This window comes from Hordeum vulgare, chromosome 3H (genome assembly GCF_904849725.1).
Source record: "Hordeum vulgare subsp. vulgare chromosome 3H, MorexV3_pseudomolecules_assembly, whole genome shotgun sequence".
Classification (NCBI taxonomy): domain Eukaryota; kingdom Viridiplantae; phylum Streptophyta; class Magnoliopsida; order Poales; family Poaceae; genus Hordeum; species Hordeum vulgare.
In genome coordinates, this window is record NC_058520.1 from 525,755,620 (window position 1) to 525,782,788 (window position 27,169).

Here is a 27,169-nt window from a genome sequence, read left to right on the forward strand (position 1 = left end):
CCCGCTTTCTGTTTGCCGAATTGCGTCAGGCATATGACATAAGTGATGATCAAGAGATGTTGGACATCATCCACGACAAAGGTGGACGAACAAATGGAAGACTCCCAGAGTCGTACACCATGCAGGCCGGTGCATGTTGAACAGACTTCTTATGTAATTCCTCCGTTCCTAAATATAAGACCTTTTAAAGATTTCACTATAAACTACATACAAAACAAAATAAGTGAATCTACACTCAAATATATGTCTATATACATCAGTATGTAGTCCATAATGAAATCTTTAAAGGTCGAGTACGGCACTGCCGAATAGATGCATTTCAATGACGGATTGGATGCATTCCTAGGTTACATTAAAACATACACCCTCTGTTCATAAATATAAGTTTTTTTTTAAATGGCTCAGTGTCTTAGTGAGCCCAGGAGGCGGAGCTATTTCCACTTGTTGGTCTTTATCAGCTCTAATGTAACCATATGTCAAGCTTGCGCTCACTTTATGCATGGGCTGCATAGGACTCAACAGAAAGAATAGCCACTTTATGCAAATTTTTACATCACAAAAATCTAAGAAGCCACGCCAACACTAGTGTACCCCTAACCGCATCGTACTGATCCAGTTAATTCATCACACTCAATTGTATTGCTATACAACACAGGAAAACTCAATCGGACCAAAAAATGTGTCAAAATACTAATTAGGCCCTCAACGGGCAAGCTACAAGCAAAACCTCTGACTAGCTTCTCTACAACTACACCAGAATACTATTCAAGAATGGGTTGACCAGGAACGGGGGTTACAAAACGTCGGCCCCGCATCATGTAGTACCTCGACATACCTATCTACAAATAGCATGACTATGCTGCAAATTTACAGTCAATTACAATGGTCGGTATTTCTCATAGTACTGTCAACTATATTTAGAGTGGTTCCATAGACCCACTCTTTAACCTCTCCATCCGTGCTTGCAGCCCAGATAATGCTCTCTCGTCCATGGGTGGAATATTACTTTGTGTTTGTGGCTCACCATCCACTCGTGCCCCCCCATGGAGAGTACTGCCATTAGTACTTGACAATGGCCGAGTCTGAGGTCCATCGAAATTGCCACCTACAGCTGCGGCTTGGATGCTTTTCATCCTTTCCCTGAGAGCATCCAATGTCCCTGCTGGGATAGATATAGATAATTCCATGAATCAGATGAAAGTCAGGTATCCAAATGCAAAGAGGTGGGAGAGGGAAGTAGACCTGAGGATTGGAATCTATCGGTCTGTTGATCTGATTGTAACCTAAAATCAGAGTCTCCTTGGACTCTGAAGGGGTCGTCTTCATTACAATCCGTTTTGCTACTTATCGATTTTGTATGAACAGGAGAAGGTGCAAACTTTGGAGAGGGTATTGATGCTATTGGAGGTGGCGTTGACAATGGAAGACTAGAGGGTGTTCTTCCAGCTGCGGCATTCTTCTCCACCTGGATGCACCAAAAGAGTATTATTGTATCCATGTCAAGATTACAAAAGGAACTTGAACCCTCCTGTCTATGGTCTAGATTACAAACCTGAGCTAGCCCATCTCTGATGTACGTTCTAAATGCTTCGCTTGCATTCTGAAGCTGAGCGAATATATCAACCTGAGAGGAACATGTTTTTGAATGGTATAAATTTTCATCGCAAATTAGCAAACTAAATGCATAGGTTATAGATTTACTTCTTCAAAGAAAAAAACAGTTAATTCCACAGTAATTATTAATCAGCAGCAAGGTTCATATAGCTTTTAGAATCCCACTAACCATCCGAAGCCAAAGCTGGACATGATTATACTTGGCAAAATACCTTTGGGTACAGCTGGGTTATCCGGTAGAGTTCATACAAACCAATCGTACATGTTTGCTTGTCACCGATTTTTTTGAATACGGCAGCAAGCTCTTGCTGATCACAGACAAAAATTGTTAAATTGAGTAAAATCATTCAATGAAGTAACAAAAATATTTACACACAAGCACAACATTGATAGGAGAAAGGAATTGGTGTAACCTTCAATTGTGCATCCGTTGAATGAATTGATGGATTTGGAGTGTTCGATGCAGCATCACCCCAGTGAGTTTGACCCATAGGTCCAGATGGGGTTAACATCCTAGCTGCTGCAAGGGTCTAGGGTGACCCAATAGTATTGTTTAGAAAAAAGGGGAGGTGCATAGAAGCTTTACGGAACAATCAAAGGGTGCAGTTGCAAATTCTACCTGAAGATTAAGATCAATGTATGCCAGGATGATTGGCTGAGGCTCAGCGTCTATAGGAACCATTGAAAGGTGACCTTTTATTGCTGTGCCTCGTAGCTTGACAAGTTCATGCAGCACAGTTTTGACCATTCTTAATGGCTTGTCATCAGCTCCAGCCCTACAGCATATGCAATTGTCTAATGTACAAGAAGAAATCAAATGAACAGCTAAATATTAAACTGCAAGGGATCAGCACAAACCTCCTTCGTATCTCTTCCATACCAAGTTCTTGTAAATAAATATGAACACTTTGAAGAATGCGATCAAGGTCAACCTCATATATTGTACTCTGAAGAACCTGAAAGACAACATATGCAATCAGAAATGATATCTGTACAGATTCAGAATGGTCAAACAAAAATGACAACATACCTTTGTCAACTTAATTAAGCATTTGACAACCAAATCTGAAAACTTCTGATTTTTTACAGCAAGGGACTCTGAGGGAGTAGGGGATGGCCATCTTGAAGGATCCAAGGGCCTCAATAAATTGATTAGTACAACAAATGAGGAAGTTCTCTCGGCGTTATCCTGCAGAAGATGATCATGAACAAAGAGCAGCCAGCAAGCCAAAGCAAAGAAAAGAAACATACATACCAAGATTTTAAGCATTAAGACATTAAGAGCCTTAAGTAGTTGACTGCCATCATCCATCAGAGGAACCCGCTCATCTAAAAGCCATAGTAGTAGCTCTGTGATAAGGTTATCCAGTGTACCCTCCTTCACTGCGTGAGCGAGACGTTTGATCTGGAAAGTCTGCAATTACAAAGAACTCATAAATAACAATTTAACAAATACATATAAAAACAAAATAATGTTGAACATAAACATATTAACAGACCTGCATGAGAGTATTTAAAACGTATTTGCATGACCTTGAAGATGCCCCAGATAGGCTGAAATTAAATGTTTTTGGAACCTGAAAAGATTTGCCAGCACTGGAGTTAGCAGGGCAAGGAAAGCTAAGCATAAAAAGCAATGTAGGCTTACCATAACAGACAAGCATGAAACTAATCTGTCTGCTTCCTTAATGAGATCGTCAAGCGCAGAGCTTTCGGGATCAACCGCCTGAGTTAGCTCGTGGCATATGACTTTCATTCCTTCAACAGACTGCATAAACAAAAACATGAAAGAACAATGCTTGCGCTTCAACAATTGATGTAAAATTATGGCAACAAGTAGGGGTTGAAGTTATAGATATCACAATACAGCATAGAATAAGGAGTGAAAACAGAATGTATCAACAAGAGACGGCAGAACTATGAGAAACTGAGCAACAGCACTACCTGTTCAGGCAAACCTAATGCGACAATATCAAGAGCTTCACGCCAGTCTGCAGGACCAGTCACTGCTGTTGCCATCTGCCTAGGTACCGTATGGGCATCGGCATACCCGAAATTTTCCCTACTAGTGGACAAGAATACACAAAACAAGTTGTATTATGAAATACAAAAGGAACTGCAAACCGATTAATAAGATAGATGAAGCACCTTGACATCATTGATCCTGCCATTGAACGAGAAACCAATTCCCCACTCTGTTCTGCTACATCGGATCTACAGCCAAAATGGAAGAATATGAATAAATATGAACAAGAAGCCATCAGACATCACGAGGAAAGCAAAAGTAAACTGTTATGTTTTTGTTCAAAATTCTCCATCTTGCAATTTTCATCCCTGGGTTGGTGAGGGGTAGGGAATGCATGATTCCAACACAAGGAACTAACCCGTTCTCTCTGACTGAACGCCTCAATGCTGCTCGAGCATCACCAGGTCTTCCTTCTCTCCTCTTATCCATTTCTCGAGCCTGATAATAAAGCATTAACAAGGTGATTTAGGTCCTTGACTTTACCAGGTAGCTAAATAATTTTGAACTTCCGAGTACTATAAATTTCTTGTGAATTCATAGATGGTTACCTTCCACTTAAACCTATCATCGAGCATACTTCTTTGGGCATCTGAAAGTTTTCCAACATATCGCCATACATCATCCCCTGCTTGACCAAAGAGAGTAGACTAAGAACCTCATGAAAACCATTTATACAACATGTAGCTAAGACGTAATGGTTGCTCATGCATCTAATGTGAAAAATGCAGCGATCTGTCACTTGTTCAAATATGCAAGTGTGCACGTTTGAAAAATCAAAAGAAATACCCAGGAGTAATGGTTCAGGATATGGAGCTAAAGGGGTGAATATTTCGAACAATTGATCGGGCAATACCAGGAAATCAGTTCTAACATAGCATGAAGAACCATCTTCTGAAAAAACTAGCAAAAGGATGTACCAAGGTTCTTGTAAGCAGTGGCAAGTGTATTAAGAGCGGCTTTTCTGATTTCTCCATCCCGCTCTGCTGTTAATGCCGCGACAGATGGCAAATTTTTCAACAAGCCACCAACCTGCGTGAACAGAAATAAGCAGGACCCAAAAGTATGAAAGAAAATCTACCAGCTACTAAAGACAACCGCTGGTAATTGGGGTGGGTGGGTGGGGGAGAGGGGATCCAGACCTCAGTCCCGTTATGATCCATGAAGTATCCAATAATATCAACACACTCTATCCTAGTTCGGTTGTTCTTGGAGCGCAGCCCCTCCAATATATAGGGAAGCAGCTTTGGAAGAGAATAGATGTTGATCATTTGCTTTATAAGCTCCCCCATTTTCTCTCTGACTTTTTCAATGTTGTGACCAGACTGCGATACAACAGTGGTTCAAAATTAAAAATTCTTGTCACATATTGCCATACCATATAAGAATAAAAGGAGCAAGTTCCAAAGCAAAAAAAAAAATGGAAAATATTCCCAGAATGTATTTAAGATGGTATTACCTTCTCTATAAGGCAAGGCAGGAAGATTGCAGCTTCTGCTTCCGTTAACATGTAAGATTGATCTTTCAGACCGTCAAATAGCTCCGGTAGAAAGTCAAGAACCTACAAGACAAATGAACAGAATACAGAGACCAATTGAGCTGGAGTGCTTCAACAAAAGAAATAAGACTCGTCGAGTTCTGAACTAGCAAACCTTCAACAAACATGTCGTGTTGGATTCACAGAAGCGCAGGACAAACCATCTTAGTAGTATATCGAGAAGCTCAACCACTTCTTTGCCACTTGAAGGAAGTGCCTGCACAGTTGGATAGTGTCACAATCATACGAGCTATGTTGCACAGTTTACTGCACAAGAATAAGTTTCAATATTGCCATCAATTTCCAACCTTTTGTAGCAACTCAATACCATCTATCTGCCTCTTAAAGTCTGAGTTCCATAACCGCAAGCTAACATCTTCTCGGAAATGCTTAAATAAATCAACCTGCAGATAAATTTTTCACAGAATCAGATAGTTGTCAGTAAATGGCGAACTAGCTACACTGTCTACATGTGTAAACTAAATAAATTGTCAGACATAATCAGATCAATAAGTCCAATGAACCAAACATGAAACGTATTGAAACACTAAATTCTTCTTCAATGCATCGCAGGAGGATGCTCACATTTCTGAGATGTGGTTGTATTTGCACACATTACTCCATGTGTGCAAAAAATAAAAGTGAACACATTTCATGATTGAATTTAAAACAAGATTCTAACATATTGTGATGTGATAAGATAAGAAGGTGTTTGCTAGTCAACGCGGCAGCATGGATACCAGCTTTGGAAACCAGCATGCCTGCTACTGCTAATCACAAAGTTCTGCTGCCTACTAACTTGCATTACCAATTGACCAGCTCTGAGTTCTGACATGTGCATATAACCTGCTACTGCTTGCATAAATTAAGTCGTACAGAACTGTTGGATACATGGATTTGTGCTTGAAAACAAACCAGCATCAAGGAGAAGTAACAATCCTTGACATGTGACAGTTTGTTCTTAATAGCTTCTGTTTTTTTTTTACCAGCGGTTTCTGCCTTCCTACTCGGCATTACACTAATTGTGTGCCCGCTAGGTATACTGTTCTGCTTATTGATAAATGGTAAGTACATGCTATAACTAACAAATAACAGCACACTTTATGGCATGATGAGACAACAACCGAGTAAAGAAATATATCTGGGGAAGTAATGCAGTATGCTTAAACCAGTTGTTTTTTCACAACACGGACCTTCAGTTCGTCTATTTGCTCACGCCGTGGTTCTTCAAACTTGAATTTACGTACCAACACCCGTCGCTCGCGATCTTCCTGCACAATTAAATACAGATACAAATATAAGAACCCAATGCACAGCTTTGCTAGTTGCAGGACTTCATGATGTCCTACCTTGTTTGAGTCCCTAATGTTAAATAATGCCTGAGACTGTAACGAGTCTTGAGAAGAGATCATAGTAACAGATGCCCTTGCTGGAACTCCTCTCTGATAATAATAAAATAACTGTAAGAAAAAATAAGTCATTTTCTACAATGACATAGACAGCAAAGCTACCCACTTGAGATGCAGCTTTGCCAACGTTTGACGCGCGATCATTTAGGCCAGGTTTGACGTTCTTCAAACCACCTTTTGACGGCAAACTCATGCTTGTTGTCACCGTCTTCAAAGAATCAGATATTCCTGTTTAAATGGTGCGGTAATACCAAATCAGTACAGAACAACCAGCATTGAGGGGGAAATCTAGAATGTGAATTAAGATTCTGTAAGACACCTTCATGCACACTGGACAGTTTCAACCTCTCTGCTACAATGGCCATAGTAGGGGATGGCAGATCTCTCAAGTTCTTTGCAACCTACATCATACAGCGTATTCAGCCAATGGAAAAAGATTCAGAAAAAACAGGCAAATGAATTAAAAGGACAAAATCATACCGCTGCTTGGCCACAAATCTTGAGAATTTCATTCATAAAGGTCTCAGCGGCTTTACGGACTTCGGACGATTTATCCTTTTCAACAAATGGATATAGATATCATTAGAATTCCCATGAACTATATATGAGTTTAAACCAATTAATACCAACGAAATAATTCAATAGTTTGACTAATACCATCAAAGAAGATGCAGACGGCTTCAGTAAAGGCAAAGCCTCAGCTGGATCACTCATTTTCGAGACATGCTTAGACAACCAATCAAAGAGATCTTTTCGCCCTTCTGAACCACTTTTCTGATCAGCCAAAGCTACTGCGATATATGGAACCATCTTATCAAGTTGAGTAGCGGCAACCCAGGAATCAAGAGCAGTCAAAGTGCACTCTCGCATGTGCTTCTTATTGTCACCAATACACTTCAGCACATCTGCCAAGATACCCTACATCATAACACAAAATTGCAGTTATTATAGGTGTGAAAGGACATTACTAAGAAAAAGTACACACAAAGTAGGGCTGGTTATAAACCTTGCTTGATTTTTCAACAGAAGGGCCCATAGCAGATGCAAGAATACCAATCGATGACAAGGTCGCCATGACTAAGTTTTTGTTACTGTCATTAAGACGGCCTCTTAGTGCCATGAAAAGGTCCACTGCAGTTTCAAGATAACAAAAGTAATGCTGTGACTTAGATGATATAACCCAGCATAAAATATTTAAGAGTTATTCAAGATTGACAAAACAATGAACCTGTTCCTGTTGGCTGAATGCGCTTATGGGCCTCCTCCACAATTTTGTTGACTGCTTCTATGGACTCCAGCCTTAACTGTCGTTTCACATAAGCACAATATCAACATCAATACCAAATGCATGCAAACTCACAGAAATAGCCCAAGAGGTTAAAGAGAAACCAACTGTCTGTAGAATACCTTCCAGTCTGGGCTCCCCAAATTTTTCAGTAAACCAGGTGTTATCTTAGAACTTATGTCTTCTCTCGGCAGGCCATCTGATGAGGCAGCAGATGTAGACGATGCAGTGTCCAAAGCTCTAACTGTTCTTTTCGGAGGAGCAGCAGCACCCTGTTAATTCAGAACAATTGTTGCTGTTAAACTCAAAAGGAAAAAACAAGTCCCAAATGATGACAAAGACAGCATACCTCAAATGGATTCTTTTCATATTCAACATCGAGAGCACTGAGAAGTGCCGGTTTGACATCACTCAAGAAACCCTTTATATCTACAGGAAAGACTTATTTAAACAATAACAACAACAACTGAGAAACCCATCAAGCCATAAATAAATTAAGAAACGAGTAAACAACCTGGCCCTACAAACTTATGCAGCATCCCGATCAGTTTGATAGTTGAATTTCTGGTTGCAGCAGCACTAGATTGCAGACCCGTGTCTTTACAAAAATCGATTATGTCCTGCAACCATAAAGAAGACTAAGAACAAGAGGATGGTGTCTTTATATGCCAAACGATAAAACCATAGCAAACAGCACCTTTAGTTTTAAATTCGAAGTCCCAAAGTCTTCAACGGCAGATACCATCCAAAGAATACCCTCACTAAGAACCTTTGGATTCTTGTGCTCTTTCATTATTTTGTATAACTACAAAAATGATGTGGACAATTATGGTGGTTGCAATCATTAAGATTCATAGGTGACAACCACCTCAACACCAAATTGGGCTTAGGAAGAAAGAGTGAATGCGCATAAAATGACTACAACAATGACATAATTGCAGTGTTGTCTCATACCCTCTCAAACACAAACCCTGGACCTACTGCCTCGCAAAAAGCGGTAAGACATTTCATTGCAGATGCTCGGGTTTTTATATCAGCAACCCTTTCACTTATGCCTGAAAGAAAATGATTTTAGAAATCAGTAACTCTGCTATAATAGGCACTCTACAAGACATAAGCGATAATTGGTTGTGAAAAGTTATCAAATTTTGTCAAACTGAAGTAAGAGAAGCTCATACCAAGAAGGCAAAGAACGACACATCGCTTTGGGAACTTCTTTACAGTTGAGGCAATGTAGGTGATGACCTCTATAACTTGTTGTTGAACCTGTTTAATACAAATTACAAAATATACATTACTTCAATAAGGAAATATTTCTCACTAAACCAAAAATCATCAGTAATTACCTGCACATTTTTTTCATTCCATCCAGGCACAGCACATAATAAACGGACCAACAGTTCAGCAGATTTGTCAAGTTCAGTGAGATTTTCGACGTCCTGCTTTAGCATGCCAATGGCTGCCAAATAGTAAAATATTAGGGTTTAAATGTAGATCATGGAAGCATCATGGTTTAGTAGAATAATGTTCCATTTTCATACATGGCATAGAATATTAAAAACAGCACATAAATAGCAAAATATCAAACAATGATACGACATGATTTCCTTCGTTAAGGTAGCACTAGCATGTAGATGTAAAAAGACGCAAATCAAAGCTTAATCTGACAATCCAAATAAGATAAAGAACAAAACACGAAGCACGTGATCTGTTTTAACCTTCAAGACGCTCTTTCCAGACAGTGCTCTTTAACTGCGTAATTGTCTCTGTTTTCACAACAGAATTTAATCTCTCCTCTATTTCTTCCAAACTCATCTCTGAAGGCTGCAAGAAAGCAAACAGAAACAAGCAAGCATGTGAGTTCACACCTGACTTTCTTGGTGAGCTATTACTTTGAAAACATAATATCTCATTACAGTCAATCAAAATCAGTTGGGTATAATGGAAACACCTTCAGTTAAATATCTAAGGTTTCAGTACTCTTATGGTAGATTCAAAGACTCGAAATACTGGACTAGGAGGAATATACATCAAGTAGTTTCAAGACTTAGAAATTTACAAAACTCCCACAGAAAATTGTGACTATCAACAAAATACACAAGTATGTGCTCCAGACTAGCAACCAAGACAAGTTACAGAGTTAATGTTTTACTATGAAAATCATAAATGATTTTGATTCTAAACCGGAACAATGTACTTATGATAAAGCAAGTCGAGTAAGCCACCTCAACATCTTCAATCTCAGGAGCAGCAGAAGCCTTTGACTGTGGTCCGCCATCTGTCTTTTTTCCAGTTGGTTTTGCTGGTCCAGATTTCTTAGCCGGGGCCTTACAAAAATAGTAACATGGTGGCCAAATTTAGAATAGAAACTCAAACATAGTACGGTTATGCGCATCCAGGAGCAGGGAAAATAATACAAACCGCCGCATGGATAGGCTTCTTTCCACTAAGCATGCTTGCAGCAGATCTCCTCATTGTTGAGCTATCTGTAACCTACACAACCATGAACAATCAGGGTTTGGTTTGTCAACTGATATATCATGCTCCACTACTAGCCAGGGGCAAAGCTAACAGCGAGTTATGCCTAAATTCTCAAAAATTTCAATACTTTGTACTCCCTATGTAAAGAAAGATAAGAGCGTTTAGATCACTACTTTAGTACTAGGCCTAGGGCTATAGCCCTAGTTGCCCCAGGCTTGTCTCCGCCTCTTCTGCTAGCTATTAAGTATTTTAAGCAGTGGTCCTGCAAAGATTTTATTACGATAAATGTTGTCCTTCAGCTTCGTCCAGTACTGCTTAATGTCACTGGTGGCTTCTATTTCCAATTTTTGATATATGCCCGACAGCATCTTTAGCCGAGCCATACCCAAAAAATCTTAGAGCAATCGTCAAAAATTATTCTAACAGTGTTCTAGAAGAGAACAGCTTGGCACACCCAGCTGATCGTCCTGCCTAGTGTGTAGCACATAGCTGAAGGCAGGTGGCAAACACGATTCCAAAGAGAAAGCCATGCAGCCCAGCACAATTGCAGAAAAGCAGGTTGGGTCTTGGAAGAGAAACTACAGATTACAGATTGTACGTGCCGTTGTGTTAATAACGAAATCAAAACATAGAAAAGGTACCTCACGAGCAGATGTGGCAGCTCCTGAACTTGAGGTAGGTACTGAAATGGCATAGTTGGTGTTTGTTAGCTTCGCAACAGTGTTGGTGTAGAAATGAATACAGAACATAGATGTATTGTTCCCAACTGGAAAAAAGGGAAAAGGAACAGCAGCTCAAACCTGTCCCTGAACTTAAAACAGTATCAGTGGCAGAGCCAATCATATCTGAAAGTTTCTTTTTCCTCACGTCATCTAACTTCTCCAGGGACCGTTCCAAGGGTTTCATTCCAACCATCTATACAGATAGTAAAGTGCCCAAAAAAAGCATAGAACGTAAGTAACATCAAAGATATACAGATGCCAAGAGGAAGACACGCTCAAAAGACACAAACCTTAGCTATGGCAGTCAAAACAGAGAATGAAGAATCTCGAACATCTGGGGTGCTATCATTCAAGCACTAAGGATAGGAAATTAAGTTAGTGCAGATACATGAAGGCAAATGCAAATATATTATAAGAAGAAAATCACAACCAGTAAACCAAAATTGGTTATTCACCTCCATGCAGATAGGAACATACTCCTTGTGCAACTTTAGGACAGTTGCCTTATTGCTTGTTTCAATGCAAAATGCAACCCAGTTCAACGTTAAGGATCGAACAAGAGGGACCTTGTTTTTTACAGCGACCCGAACATCTGCAATAACACAATAAACAAATTATGTACTCACGTTTTGAGCCAAATACAAAGTTTGTGTTAGGATTAACACATTCGCCTTTTTATGTATAAACAGAACTACTTTATAACACTTCGGACTTTTATTTACTACTCCCTCCATTCCTAAATATAAGTCTTTCTAGAGATTTCACTAGGGGGTTACATACGGAGCAAAATGAATGAATCTATACTCTAAAGTATGTCTATATACATCCGTATGTAGTCTTTTAGTGGAACCTCTAAAAAGATTTATCAGAAATAATTTCCTACCCATGGTGGTAGCTACACATGGCCCCAATTTTTATCTCTAACTAATTTGATAAATTATTTTGAAATATGAAAAATAACTCTATAGCAAAAATATCATGGTTTTGGACCAGCTAGGCAAGCAAACATGTGATTATTCCTAAAAGGCAAGGAAAAAAGACCGAGAGAAGTGAAAAACGCCCTTTCTACACAAAAAAAAGGACACTTGTGTCAAAAGGGTAACAAAAAAGACAAATAGAAGTTAGAAAAGGTCATTCATATACAACATAAATGCACTTGTGCCAATGCCATTGAAACCCGACACCTCGTATATCAAAAAAGGCAGTTATACTAAAGGGTGTGTAGCTATCACCATGCATAAGAAATCGCCTCTCGGAGACTTATATTTAGGAATGGAGGGAGTATATAACATACAGGTTTTTTACTAGCCAAAACAAATACTAACCTTCAATCACATCAAGAAGAGCAATACAGCCAGACTTATGCATTGCTTCGAGTGTTTGAGTCAGTGCTTCCGACATAGTTGGCTTTTTCTCTTTTAATTTTTCCTGTTTAACAGAACAAGGGGTAAATTAAGTGAAACATGTCACTTTACTTGATCGATATTTCAAGTTAGTGCAGCATAAGAACTTCGTCAGCCAGTAAGAGGAACAAATATACCCATTGCCCTGAGCCATGTAAGGGTTAATTTAAACAACACGATCATGTCAAATCAAAAGAGGATAGTCTGTAATACAAACTGTTTATTATACAGCTAAATCACCAAATATATCTTTCTTGGTGGTCTGAATATTACATAAATCGTAATATCACGATGTCAACCTAAACACGAATTTGTCTCCAAAAGTGTGGTGTGTGTGTGTGTGTGCACTACATCAAAACAACCTCTATACCCATGGTTATCACGGTGTCTTCGTCCTAGACACCTTGGGCAACAATCAGGCAATAGATCATATATGCTATAAAATAAATTTACTGTAATAACAAGAGGACAACTTTTATGTAACATCTAGAGTGGTTATAGAAGAACCCAGTCAATCTTATTCACATAGAATCTTGCATTTCCCTCTATCACAGAAAATCACATGCCACACTTGGAAAGAAAGGTGGACCAAGCAGAACAGTAAAACAGGAAGGGTGATTTATGGCTATTAAGGAAAAGGGTAATTTGACAGACAAATAAAACAGGAAGGGTGATCCATGGTTATTAAGGAAAAGGGTAATTTGACTTACAAGTAAAACAGGAAGCAGATTCCGTGAATTTCCGGAAAAATGAGTTCTTAAACCTTTAGCTAAATTCCCTATTGCTTGGGTAGCTTCGACTGCAACAGCCAAATTAACATCTGTAACGAGCTGCAATAGGACAAAGACAAAGGGAAGAAAGTGAATCACAAACATTATTAGAAACAACAACTGCATGGTAGCACCTAGGAACCTGAACACTTCTCAGATAGTTAACACTTGCTGACTAGCAACAATAGATTGGCAAGATAAGAGAAGTAAGAGAAAACAATTAAAAGGCTGCTTTTATCACAAATACTACCAGCCTGCTACAATAAACCAATGGCATTCAACGACGTAACATGACCTCCCAAAGAATATGGTGTGCAGGTAGTTCCTTCCCCGTTAAGTATTGCTACACTATACTGCTAGAAATTTCCAAAACAACACAATATGAGCTAATTTTGAGCAATGAGAATCCACACAAAATATTTCTGAGAAAACATTGTGCAGGTTGTATCAAGTTAACATTCTCCTGCGAATTACTCCAAGTAGAAACTATAAAATTAAAAGATGTCAGGAAAAACAATGAAAAGGCATTTCTCTAGTACTCCCTCCGTCCCAAAATTCCTGTCTTAGATTTGTTTAGATATGAATGTATCTAGTCAAGTTTTAGTATTTAGATACATCCATTTCTAGACAAAGCTAAGACAAGAATTTTGGGACGGAGGGAGTAAAATATAAGGAAACAAAAGAACATAATATGAGTCAGGTAACTGCTCAAAATAATATCTGATTTTGTCATGCTAACCAAGAAATGGACACAGATCTTAAATCTTAATGCATGAAATATCGTAAAATTCAATCCAATATTAACCTTTTTAAGTGTTCGGGAAACTTCATTAAAATCACCAGGAGCGATTTTTTTGGTTGAAGCAAGCTTAGTAAGCTCTGCAACAGCATCCCTTCTTTCCGACCATTTAGTTGCTTTCTGGAATTGCAGATAACACAATGACATCACAAGTTTATAGAACAATAACAAATGATTAGTACGACTCTGGCAGTATGTTTATGCAAGAAAGGTCACATACCACGCCATCCCAAAATCCAGACTTTTCAAGTGGTGTTAAAATATCCACAGGATCAACAAGATCATATTCATCGATCTCCATAGGGGCTAAAAATACGATTGTATCAGTATTTTGTCGCAAATTAAATATAGGAAACTTGTCAACAACAGAAATGAAATTAACAATAAAAATGCTCCTGAAAACAACAGACCATCTGGCACTGCAACTTCAGAAGTACTGGTGCCTGTTGTCTCTGGCACAGCTTCCTCCTCAAGCTCCTTTTCTTGTTCAGATCTGGTAAACAATATTTAAATTATATCCACTTTTAATACATGATGGGCCAAGTCAAAAAATATATAAACATGTTGTATTCACCAATTGTGAGCATGCTTAAAAAAAATATTTGGCAGTAAATCAACACATTCTTTAGGGCACAGCTTCTTGTGACCAAGAAACTAACGCCACTAGAAAAACTTAGAAGAATGTTTTATAACATGGAGATGTACCCTACGATTTTGCCTTGTTAACCATCCTTGTAAATATGATTTTGGTTCATCCACACTTAGACCTTATTACTCCCCCCGTCCAGATTTATTAGGCCTCCTCTTATTTTGAGTCAAAATTTGACCTAGATTTAACTAATAAAAGGTAAATTACATGTCACAAAAATTATAACATGGGAAACCTCTTCCGAATACAAAAAATCATATAGTTTTTGTGGCATACACTTTATATTTTGTTAGTCATATATACGGTCAAAAGTTTGGCCCAAAATACGAGGGGGGCAATAAACCCTCCTCCAGGAGTACCGAATAAGAGGAAAAAAAAACAATAGCCCATATATTGTGATAATTTATAAACCTCTTTCGAATACAAATCCAATGATATAGTTTTTGTAGCATACAATTTATATTTTGTTAGCCATATATACGGTCAAAAGTTTGCCGCAAAATACGAGGGGGCCAATAAACCCTCCTCCAGGAGTACCGAATAAGAGAAAAAAACTAAAATAACAAAACAAAACCAATGGCCCATATATTGTGATAATTGATAAATCACTTTCGAATACAAATCCAATGATATACTTTTTGTAGCATACACTTTATATTTTGTTAGTCATATATACGGTCAAAAGTTTGGCCCAAAATACGAGGGGGCCAATAAACCCTCCTCCAGGAGTACCGAATAAGAGAAAAAAACTAAAATAACAAAACAAAACCAATAGCCCATATATATAGTGATAATTGATAAACAAAACAGTGATCCAAGTTGTATCTTATGCTTGGGAATGGAGTAGCTTTTTTATATTCCATGGTCATAACTCACAACTATACAACAATGTACAAATGATAGCATCACACCGTTCATAAAACAAATACTGAAAACTTGTGTTTTGGCTTACATCGGATCAATGGATTTTACTTATCAATTTACACCTAACAAAGTATTCTTAGGTACGAAAGTCACTAATTTAACTTCTTTTATTGGATTGTAGATGTAGATATTGAATTGCTTTCATACCTACATTCATCAAGTTGGTCAGACTGTAAACAAAATCTCATAGAGAAATATTATGATGTGCTTTCATACCACTCCTTATGCAACGATGAAATGGGTTATTAACAAATGACTAACAGTACAACCATCCAGTCTAACAAAATAAAAAAATAAAAAAATCAAACATAAAACGATCACACAAAACATATTATGAATGTGTTCTGGCATTTTATCATAGTTTGTGTAGAATTAATAGCAGCTTGAACCTAGAATTTAGAATTTTAGATACCTGTTATACAAGGTTAAATCCGAAATTTTCATGTAAAGAATGCTAAAAATATTAGATAGAGATGTGATTTTAAAAAGCTGACCTTATCTTGCGAGTTGGCTTAGCAATTCCAGAGACATTTGCTAGCTCTGCTTCCAACTCTTTTTTCTACAAACAGAAAAAATGTGATTACAAGTTGGCTCATAACACATATTATCAATGAAATCCATTGAACTGGTACAAATAATCCCACCATTGTATCCCTCATCTTCTCAAATAATATTGACTTTACAGGCTCTTTGCCAATCCATCGACAAAGCTCAAGCGTCAAGCCCTTAGAAGAAGCCCGAACATTCTGGTCTGGATGATCAAATAGCTCAGGAAGCATCTTCAGAATTTTTTTAGGTGGTACAACCTTAGCTCCAAATTCACTGGCAGAAAAAGGAAGATGTTAAAAGAGTTTGATAAACACTTGTGGTTACAAGCCAATTTACCAGCTAAGAACTTACCTGAGTGCTTGAAACATGACATCAATAGCAGGCACAACAGCTTTAGCCACTTTATTCTTTACAGCCTTCTCCATAGATTCCTGGTACCATAAGAAATTTGAATCAGTTTGAGCAAGTTAGCATGCTATCAATCATAATTACAAGAGGGGGCATGTTGTGGAGATGGGTAACATTTTAAACAGATTGGGTAAGAAACAAAAAATTAACGTCGTGTTAGATAAAGGCTGGTCATGAATGCCTTGTGGCAAGATGTCACATCATCAGAATAACAAAATACTGAAACACTCAGGCATGTACATGCATTTGCAAACAAATGATGATTGGGATGCCATCTGAAGCTTCTACGTATAGGTCATAGTGGAATCCATGCGGCCAAGGCTTTGAAACTTTGACCATTGTTTTATGTGGTACGTGAACTTACATCATAATAATGCCATTGCATTTATCTTCAGATACTTTTACAATATATAAGTTCAATATTTTTGCTAGTGTTATGAACATCATAGCCTGTGCACTGAAAACCGACAAGACTTATATTTGTAAGTAGACGGAGTAAATTATACTATAAACACTATTATTAACAACTACTATGCAAATGCATATATCCCCCTTTTCCCCAAAAGAGAACTGTAGGGAGGCTGGTAGTGCAGATTTTCTAGGGAAAGGAGGACCCAAAGGGAAGTCACACATTGAAACCAGACAAGCAGGGGAGTCCTAAACACAGGGAACAGTTCTCCAAAAAAAGGGAACACCAAGAGTCAAAACAGGGCACGACATTGGCAAAATAATTAGTTTCTTTGCTTCTTAATGTGCAAGCCATGGCAACGGAAACTTCCATGAAGGAAGTCTTGTGGTTCCACTGGATTCCATGTTTGTACCAACAGTGAACAGTGAAAGGGCAGTCAATGAAGAGATGGCGGTGATCTTTCAGTGCTCCAGAGTCACAGAGTATGCAGGAAAATCCATTAGACACCAAGTAGTTGCGCCTTATGAGCATTCATCTGGCATTGAGCCTATCTTCTCCCATGAGCCTACCATTGACCAGCAGGCAAAGCAAAGGCCTTAAGAGTTTTGGCCCGCATTTACTTGACCAAATCCACAGGATCCGGGGAGTCCAATTGGTTGTCCTGAAAGCTATGAAGGCAGCATTGCTCAGAAGTGTATTCCACATTGCCAAAGTGCAGGTCCATCTGCCTTTCATGTGTATATACCATTTCCATGACATTGCTTCTATTGTTAGATCTAAGACCACCACCACCACCACCATCATCACAGTGCATGTTAGTTGAGCAGGAGAACTTTGTTTTCACAGTACTTGGGTGGGCTGGGCAGGGATTGCTTACAGATGGTGGTTACAAAAATAGTACGTATGAATACAGATGGTTGGTGAAGAAAGGTTAAGCGTTGCCTTCACCATCAGTCAGACTTACAGGCGCTCCCTGGTAATGCAAAGCTCAGGAAACACACAAGCCTGGTGTCCTTGCAACAATTAAACGAAAACTTGCTCTATTATAAAGTGAATGGACGAATGGAACAGCTAAACTACTTGCAGAATTTTGGGGTCTACCATGCCACAAACGAAGTACAGGGCTGAAGGCAAAGGAGGGAAATTGGTTTTCCTGCCACAGACATTCACCAATGGTTTCATGCACCGAGTTCCAAGGAAACAATGGCCAACTCTATCACTGTCCGCTAAGTGATAACTAAGATGTGCTAGTGAGAGGGGTGTAACTGTTTGAGTTACTGACCGTTCACTCATATGGCATAGGCCTAACCTTGTGTAAGTTATAACAGCATTGGTACATGGGCATTACATAAGCCAGCAATTACATCTAACCATACACCTACAAAATGTGTGGCTTAAGTTGTGGCAGACAAAACGATTGAGACCATACCATAATTGTGTGATCGATGCATACGAATCATCTTAAGTCATACTGAAAGTAATCACCAACTGCGGCTGGACTTACAAGGAAGACCTCTGACGCCTCCAGCTCCACCCAAAGGAGAAATGCAGCTTGAGCCTTCTCAACAGTCTTAGGTCTACCAGTGAGGCACTTGGCACAGATCGCATCGCACACCTCCTTGGCATACCTGCGCAAGGCAGGCCCCAAAAATCAACGGAAAGGTAACTAGAAGCACGAGAGCAAATGTCGCAGCATCCTGTAGACACGCACCTGGATACATCAGCATCAGCGGCTCGCTGGAAAGCTAGCAGCGCATCCAGCGCCTTCTCCTGCACGGGCGCGTTCGAATCCGAAACCGCCTTCTTGAACAACGGTCCTAACCACCACAGGAGCAAAGGGAGAAAAAAAACACGGGCCATTCAGATCTAACTCGAGGGAATACGGCAGGAATCTCGAAATGGGAGCGCGCGAATCAGGCATCGCGCGGATCCGAGCGCGTAATGGGGGCGGATCGGGGGGCGGCGGGAGCGGGTCTCACCAAACTCGCGGAGGCGGGCGTCCTTGGGGTCGGTGATGGAGTCGCAGAGCGCGGCGAGGTCGATGTTGGCGTCGTTCCGCACCTTCCAGTTCTTGTGCTGCAGCCGCTCGTCCCACGGCAGCTTCTTCGCCTCCTTGAGGAGCTTCTCGTCCTCGGTCGACATGGTCGGCCGCCGCTAGACGAAACGCTGGAGCCTGGCGGCCTCCAATGCAATCGCCGTCCGCGGATCGATGCGGCGGGCTAGGGTTTCAAATTGTGGCGGTGGCGGTGGCGTTCGTGGGGAGTTTGGATCGGAGGAGGCGGGGGAGAGAGGGGGGAGGGGGGAGGATGGGAGGGGAATAAAAAGGTAAAAAACGATTTTCCGAGGGTGGGAAATGCGAGTGAAATAGGGAGAGGGGAGGTTTGGGGCTGCGTCAGGTCAGGAGCGGAGCGTCATTTTGCTCGTACGTTCGTTCGGGCTCGCTCGCACGGGGGGAAGCCGGTAGGTTTCGGGTCAGGGTCAGGGTCTCGGCCGCGTACGAGAAGGTGCGCTCGTGGGGTGGGCCATATCCTGGGTCCCATTGGTCGGTGGGATGAGAGGGGCTGTTCGCTGATTCGCGAGGCCAAGGAAGAGGGAGTGGGAGTGGGACGGTGTCGGTCCGGTCGGGGAGTTTTGAAAGATTTTGAATTTCCGTGGAAGACGGGCACACATTGGTGCCACGTGTACGGACAGGATCCCGTGACTGTATCACGCTTAGCTGTAAAGCGTACACCCCTCTCTCTCTCTCCAGCCGAGGTCGGTTTCTCAAAGCGTGCACAAACTGTAGGTTAGCTAGAGCATATACAGCCGCACTTAGAACATCTCTAAGAAACCTCGTAAAAGAGCGATCCGTAAAATGGGTTTTACGGGTCATTGTGGAGCAATTTTGCGGGGCCATTTTCGTGTGTTAAAGATCAGATTCCGTATACGAAATTGTAAAATTTGAAGAAAAAAAAAAGATTCGTGAGTGAAATTGCTACATCATTCATCAAATTACATCATGCTTCTTCATCAAACTACATCAGTTCTTCATACTACTACTAGGTAGGGGGTTGCAGGTTGTGCAGAGTACCCGAGCCAATGCTACCAAAAATGACGGGTGATGCGGCGACGACGCGGCGGAGGAGCTCAGTCCTCGTCGGAGTCGAGGTCGATCCAGCCTTCTCTTCACCAGAGTGATGGTCCGCGAGGACGAGGCGCCCGCGGACGAACTCCCAACGGTAGAGGAGTTGTAGGAGCCGATGCGTCAGGCCGCGAGCTCGCGCTCGTACTCCTCGAGCTTGCGGCGTTCGAATGTCGGCGGTCGTATGATTCGTCTCATCATATCTACTTTTCCAAACTCTTTTGTCCTTGTTTTAGACTCTAATTTGCATGTTTTGAATGAAACTAAGCCGGACTGACGCTGTTTTCAGCAGAATTGTCATGGTGTTGTTTTTGCGCAGAAATAGAAGTTCACAGAATGACCTGAAAATTTACGAGGATTTTTTGTGGAATATATATAAAATGTTGGCGCAAGAATTACCTCAAGACACGGAGCCAGGAGCCCACAAGCCCAGGAGGCGCCCCTCCCCCGGTCGCACCTGACAGGCTTGTGAGGCCCTCATGGCTCCGCAACCTCCAACTCCAGCTCTATATATTCTCTCTCGCCCAGAAAAAATTAAGAGAGAAGAGTTCATCGCGTTTCACGACACGGAGCCGCCGCCACCACATGTTCTTCCTGTGGAGGGCAGATCTGGAGTCCGTTCTGGGCTCCGGAGAGAGGAAATCGACACCGTCGTCATCACCAACCATCCTTCATCGCCAATTCCATGATGCTCTTCACCGTTCGTGAGTAATCTCGTCGTATGCTTGTTGGACGGTGATGGGCTGGATGAGATCTATCATGTAATCGAGTTAGTTTTGATGGGGTTTGATCCCTAGTATCCACTATGTTCTAAGATTGATCTTGCTACTAGTTTGCTATGCTTAATGTTTGTCACTAGGGCCCGAGTGTCATGATTTCAGATCTGAACCTATTATGTTTTCATCAATATATGTGTGTTCTTGATCCTATCTTGTAAGTTGTAGTCACCTACTATGTGTTATGACCCGGCAACCCCAGAGTGACAATAGCCGGTACCACTTCCGGAGATGACCACAGTATGAGGAGTTCATGTATTCACTATGTGCTAATGCTTTGTTCAGGTTCTCTATTAAAAGGAGACCTTAATATCCCTTAGTTTCCATTAGGACGCCGCTGCCACGGGAGGGATGGACAATAGATGTCATGCAAGTTCTTTTCCATAAGCACGTATGACTAAATATGGAATACATGCCTACATTACATTGACGAACTGGAGCTAGTTACATATCACCCATGTTATAACTGTTACATGATGAATGTCATCCGACATAATTATCCATCATCGATCCAATGCCTACGAGTTTTTCCTATACTTGTTATTGCTAAGTTACTTTACCGCTATTGTTGTCACTACTCCTACTGTTACCGTTACTGTTGTCACTACTGCTACTGTTACCGCTACTGACGTTACCATCACACTACTTTGCTACTGAAACTTTGCTGCACATACTAAGTCTTTCAGGTGTGGTTGAATTGACAACTCAACTGCCAATACTCAAGAATATTTTTTGGCTTCCCCTTGTGTCGAATCAACAAATTTGGGTTGAATACTCTACCCTCGAAAACGGTTGCGATCCCCTATACTTGTGGGTTATCACCGTAGTTCAGCCACCCCCACGATCCCCGCTTGTGTGCGTCGTCGGAGGCGCGACGACGACGGCGCTCGGCGTCATCCCCTCCATTTTCGTGGTTGTCCATGGTCAGGACGACCCGCTAGGGTTTTTTGTCTCGCCGACGGCGAGAAATTAGGACGGAGTGAGAGATGAATCGCGACGAAGCTGCGGCGGCGGAGGATAGGGTTTGACCCGTAAACGCGTGTGAAACCGCATATATGCCGGTTGGGGGTCTTTTCTGAGCCGTTGTAAAAAAATACGGGCCGGATACGCGATACGGGTCTGTTGTGACCACTAAAACGGGCCGAACCCGTATACTCGCCGGAATTTTGCGGGTCTGGCCCTTTTACGGGTTCTGCTAGAGATGCTCTTAACAAGTGTATGATCCCCTAGTTTGGTCAGTGAAAGGATGCGTCCGTTTTAATCTTCCGGTCAGTTTTCTTTTTTTCTCATATGTTCGGTCACTTGCACGTGTTTGGTGGAGAACAAGAGAAAAAAAACAAGAAAAGAGAAAACATGGTCTGGCATGGGGGCGTGTCCTATGTGGTGGACTGGTCGGGCGTGCATGGGCGCATCCGCGAGCCCTTATATCGTCTTCATATTTGAGATGGATATGATGGGTATCGGTTAGTCCGGACATTTGAGACGGTATGAGGGATTCGATTGGATCGCGTTTTTGTGTCCGGTCACTGACTCGATGGCCTGTCCGGATATTTGAGGCGGATATGAGGGGTCTGGTTGTAGACGCTTTTAGTTTTCAATGTTCAAAAGGCAAAATCTTATCTAGCTGATGTTCGTTGGGAAAACAAGTTATACTACAATTTGGTTAGTAACGAGAGTGCACAATATCTTGTTTGTATGATAAAACATGTGTAAACATGAGGGACTACGTCATCACCGACACGACCTCATATCTACGAAAAAGTTGATTGTATCCAGTTGAATGTCAGCTTGGACGAGAACAAACAAGAGCTAACGCGGATGACGATGAGGTCATGTAGTGGAGGCGTTCGACAATTTGACAAGCATGATTGTCGTAGACTATGTGACTCGACGATAAGGCTATGAGTGAAGGCCTCGAATCAGTTTGAGAGACATGACATCGTTGTCAAAGATAGTTCCATGGATAGTGGTGAAGGGGAGAAACTCTTGATGCAACATTGTGACCTCAAAAAAGTCATCCTCTTCGGGAGCAAGATCATGTTAAAAAGATCAGGGTGGTGTGTCATCTCAACTAGGAAGGTGTTGGGCTCCCAAGTGCAAGGGTTTGTATAGCAAATAGTAATTTCCCTCTAAATGGATGACCTTAAGGTTTATCAAACTAGTAGGAGTTTGCAACACAACCAGTGATCAGTACATAGATGCACAAATACAAAACCTCATCTGCCCCAATGAAATTAGTGATGTTGACAGACTCACTAGCCTTGCTAGTTACAAGATTAAATGCAAGTTTGTATGAAAGATTTATTGCAATGGATAAAATAAAAGTAGCAAATTACTCCTATAAAGGATGGTCAAGTACCCACCTCCGTGGGCCCTTGTGGGCTGATACGTCCATTTTGCATCATATTTTCCTATTCACGCTTATTATGTTTTTATCGTTATTTCACTTTATGATGCAATACTAATGTATTTTCTCTCTTAATTTGGAAGGTTCACATAAAGAAAGATTGACGACAACTAGAATTCTAGACCAAAAAAGGCTATATAAGAGTTGGATATTCTCTGGAACTCCAAATGATCTGAAAATTTATGGAGAATTATTTTATAATATATAAAAAATACTGGAGAAGAAATTACCAGAGGCGGGCCCACAAGGGAGTCACGAGCCCACGTGGCGCTCCCTACCCCCTAGGGCGTGCCATGCAGGCTCGTGGCTCACCTGGCTGCCCCGAGGGCCCATCTTCTCCTATAAGATGTTATTTGTCCTAGAAAAATCATAAGAAGGCTTTCGGGATGAAGTGCCTCCATCTCGAGGCAGAACATGGGCAGGAGCACTTTTGCTCTTCGCTGGAGCGATTTCGCCGAGGAAACTTCCATGGGGAGGGGGAAACCAAAGACATTGTCATAACCAATGCTCCTCCTTCGTGGGAGGACCAATCTTCATCAACATCTTCACTAATACCATCCCATATCAAACTATAGTTCATGTCTTGTATTCAATCTTTAACTCAAAACCTCAAATTGGTACATGTGTGTTGCTAGTAGTGTTGATTACATGTCGTAGTTGATGCTAGTTGGTTTACTTGGTGGAAGATTATATGTTCAAATCAGTAAGCATGTTCAACACACCTTTGATCTTGAACATGAATATGATTTGTAAGTAGTTACTTTCATTCTTGAGGACGTGGGAGAAGTCTTGTTATAAGTAATCATGCGATGTTGGTATTCATTCAGTATTTTGATGATATATATGTCGCTTTTATATTAATGGTGTCATGTGAATGTCAACTACATGACTTCACCTTACTTGGGACTAAGGGAAAGCATTAGGGAGTAATAAGTAGCTGATGTGTTGCGAGAGTGACAGAAACTTAAACCCAAATTTATGTGTTGTTTCGTAAGGGGCTGATTTGGATCCATATGTTTCATGGTTTGGTTAGATTTATATTAATTATTATTTCATAGTTGTGAATGATTGTGATAGGGATTAATCATAAGAGGGTTGTTTGTTCAAGTAAGAACAACACCCTAGCACCAGTCCACCCACATATCTGATTATTAAAGTAACGAACATGAATCAACTAAACATGACGAACGTGATTATATGAGAATTCACATGTGTCCTTGATACGTCCATTTTACATCATGCTTTCATGTTGATATTTACGCTTTATGGGCTGTTATTACACTTCACGGTACAATACTTATGCCTTTTCTCTCTTATTTTGCAAGGTTTACATGAAGAGGGAGAATGCCGGCAGCTGGAATTCTGGAGTGAAAAAGGAGCAAGTTTGAGATACCTATTCTACGCAACTCCAAAAGCCGTGAAAATCAAATTGGATTTTTTTTGGGATTTATAAAAAATACTGGGCCGAAGAAGTACCACAGGAGCGTCAGCAGGAGGCCACAAGCCTGCTAGGCGCCCCCCCCCCGGCCGCGCCTAGGGGCCGTGTGGGCTCCCGCTTGGCCCTCTCGCTCCCCCCTTTTGCTACAGGAAGGGTTTTGTTCCAGAAAAAAACTATGGGAGGCTTTTCGGAGGATTCGCTGCCGCCACGAGGCGGAACTTGAGCAGAACCAATCTAGAGCTCCGGCAGGACGATCCTGCCGGGGAAACTTCCCTCCCGGAGGGGGAAATCGTCGCCATCGTCATCACCAACACTCCTCTCATCGGAGGGGGCTCATCACCATGAACATCTTCACCAGCACCATCTCATCTCCAAACCCTAGTTCATCTCTTGTAACCAATCTCCATCTCGTGACTCCGATTGGTACTTGTAAGGTTGCTAGTAGTGTTAATTACTCTTTGTAGTTGATGCTAGTTAGATTACTTGGTGGAAGATTATATGTTCAGATCTTTGATGCTACTCATTACCTCTCTGGTCATGAATATGATTATGATTTGTGAGTAGTTACTTTTGTTCCTGAGGACATGGGATAAGTCTTGCTATAAGTAGTCATGTGAATTTGGTATTCGTTCGATAATTTGATGTGTTGTATGTTGTTTTTCCTCTAGTGGTGTTATGTGAACGTCGACTACATAACATTTCACCATTATTTCGGCCTAGAGGAAGGCATTGGGAAGTAGTAAGTAGATGATGGGTTGCTAGAGTGATAGAAGCTTAAACCCTAGTTTATGTGTTGCTTCGTGAGGGGCTGATTTGGATCCACTAGTTTAATGCTATGGTTAGACTTTGTCTTAATTCTTCTTTCGTAGTTGTGGATGCTTGCGAGAGGGGTTAATCATAAGTGGGATGCTTGTCCAAGTAAGGGCGGTACCCAAGCGCCGGTCCACCCAGATATCAAACTATCAAAGTAACGAACATGAATCATATGAACATGATGAAAACTAGCTTGACAGAATTTCCCACGTGTCCTCGGGAGCGCTTTACCTCCTATAAGACTTTGTCCAGGCTTGTCCCTTGCTACAAAAGGGATTGGGCCACTTTGCTGCACCGTTGTTACTTTTGTTACTTGCTACTTGCTACGAATCATCTCACCACACAACTACTTGTTACCGATAATTTTAGTGCTTGCAGATATTACCTTGCTGAAAACCACTTGTTAGATCCTTCTGCTCCTCTTTGGGTTCGACACTCTTACTTATCGAAAGGACTAAGATAGATCCCCTATACTTGTGGGTCATTAGTCCTCGAGAACTATTTGCTCCCTATAAGAGAAAAAAATTCGGCTTGTCCTTTGCTATAAAAAGGATTGGGCCACCTTATTGCACCATTGCTACTATTGTTACTTGTCACTTCTTTGAAATACTTTGTTACAAAACTATCTATCACCGATACTTTTAGTAAATGCAGAAAATACCTTACTAAAACCACTTGTAATTTTCTTCTGCTCCTCGTTGGGTTCGACAATCTTACTTATCAAAAGGACTACGCTTGAACCCCTATACTTGTGGGTCATCAAGTCTCTTTTCAGGCGTCATTGCGAGTGAGTGAAGTGCCTTTGATAAGTGGAACTTCGTAAGGGAACAAATTTATTATGAACTGAATTTTACTACTACTTGTCATTATGGATAATAATCGTGAGGGGTTTGTTCGGGGTATCTTCATCTCAACCCGAAGCAACAAGAGTTATCTCTCAACCTACCGAACCTACTAAATATTATGAAATTCCTTGGGGTATGTTAAAGAATCTCCTAGGTAATTCTTATGCAGGAGATGGAACGGTACATATTGATATGCACTTGATATACCTAGATGTAATTTGTCGATTCTTTAGGATTTTTTGAATTTGTGGTGCGTCTTGTTGGGCACTCAAAAGTCTTGTGGCCTCGACCCTTGCAAGTGAAGCATTGTATTGAACTTGTCTTGGCATTGGCATCCGTTGGGGTTGTAGCGGAGGAAGCTATTGGCTTTGTAGTTGCTTCTTGTAGAAGGGTGATGTGTCTCCATCGTATCTATAATTTTTATTGTTTCATGCCAATATTCTACATTTTTATATATTTTTGGCAATATTTTATATGATTTATTGGACTGGCCTATTGATCCAGTGCCAAGCGTCAGAAACTGTTTAAAAGTGGGAAGTTGAGTTGCCGATGAGGCGTCCGAAGATGGGGAAGATTCATGAATTATGGAAAAGTTAAAGACTAAGAGTCTATTTTAAAGGTACCAACTTTAGAAAGGAGCCGGTAAAATTATACGGTACCTCAACATGAGGCTTGCGAGCTGGTGGTGCATTGGACAAGCCTGGGTCCAATGCGCCCACGTCACTCTGGTCTTGAGTTTTGATTGACCTACAAGCTATGTTTTCTTCAAGAGAAATTTGGAAGCTAA

At 40.9% G+C, this 27,169-nt stretch overlaps 1 protein-coding gene across 3 annotated transcripts; it reads right to left on the reverse strand.

Moving 5' to 3' along the window:
- Positions 1-588: 588 nt before the first annotated feature.
- On the reverse strand, positions 589-19,281 carry LOC123444700 (protein MOR1). Of its 3 annotated transcripts, none has more exons than XM_045121510.1 (53): positions 18,962-19,281; positions 18,694-18,799; positions 18,487-18,610; positions 16,517-16,596; positions 16,261-16,438; positions 16,111-16,175; positions 14,454-14,536; positions 14,264-14,349; positions 14,050-14,163; positions 13,185-13,304; positions 12,397-12,499; positions 11,527-11,663; positions 11,362-11,427; positions 11,150-11,264; positions 10,991-11,031; positions 10,290-10,361; positions 10,094-10,195; positions 9,587-9,692; positions 9,215-9,327; positions 9,047-9,134; positions 8,823-8,923; positions 8,566-8,673; positions 8,383-8,488; positions 8,218-8,297; positions 7,991-8,140; positions 7,812-7,887; positions 7,590-7,714; positions 7,241-7,501; positions 7,064-7,138; positions 6,903-6,984; positions 6,690-6,811; positions 6,524-6,616; positions 6,368-6,445; positions 5,483-5,578; positions 5,290-5,391; positions 5,097-5,198; positions 4,780-4,962; positions 4,558-4,669; positions 4,189-4,265; positions 3,999-4,078; positions 3,763-3,828; positions 3,559-3,676; positions 3,263-3,382; positions 3,114-3,191; positions 2,870-3,028; positions 2,645-2,803; positions 2,473-2,570; positions 2,234-2,390; positions 2,028-2,144; positions 1,827-1,922; positions 1,553-1,624; positions 1,243-1,465; positions 589-1,162 (listed from the first exon to the last, which is right to left on the reverse strand). In XM_045121510.1, the coding sequence occupies exons 1-53, from the start codon at positions 19,122-19,124 to the stop codon at positions 918-920; spliced, it is 5,979 nt and encodes a 1,992-aa protein (XP_044977445.1). In that variant the 5' UTR covers positions 19,125-19,281; the 3' UTR covers positions 589-917. The 3 variants fall into 3 exon arrangements, with proteins under 3 accessions (XP_044977445.1, XP_044977446.1, XP_044977443.1); XM_045121511.1 differs by having other exon boundaries at positions 589-1,159; positions 3,559-3,679; XM_045121508.1 differs by having other exon boundaries at positions 3,559-3,679.
- Between the last annotated feature and the right edge of the window lie 7,888 nt (positions 19,282-27,169).

What these genes read in the sequence shown, in the direction of transcription:
- LOC123444700 (XM_045121508.1), bottom strand. Translation starts at nt 19,124, where the DNA reads ATGTCGACCGAGGACGAGAAGCTCCTCAAGGAGGCGAAGAAGCTGCCG. An exon ending in ATCTGCTTCCTGTTTTACTT is followed by an intron (nt 12,500 to 13,184) that starts GTAAGTCAAATT and finishes TCTGTTAAACAG; the next exon opens with GAAAAATTAAAAGAGAAAAA. An exon ending in TGTCGTTCTTTGCCTTCTTG is followed by an intron (nt 8,924 to 9,046) that starts GTATGAGCTTCT and finishes ATTTTCTTTCAG; the next exon opens with GCATAAGTGAAAGGGTTGCT.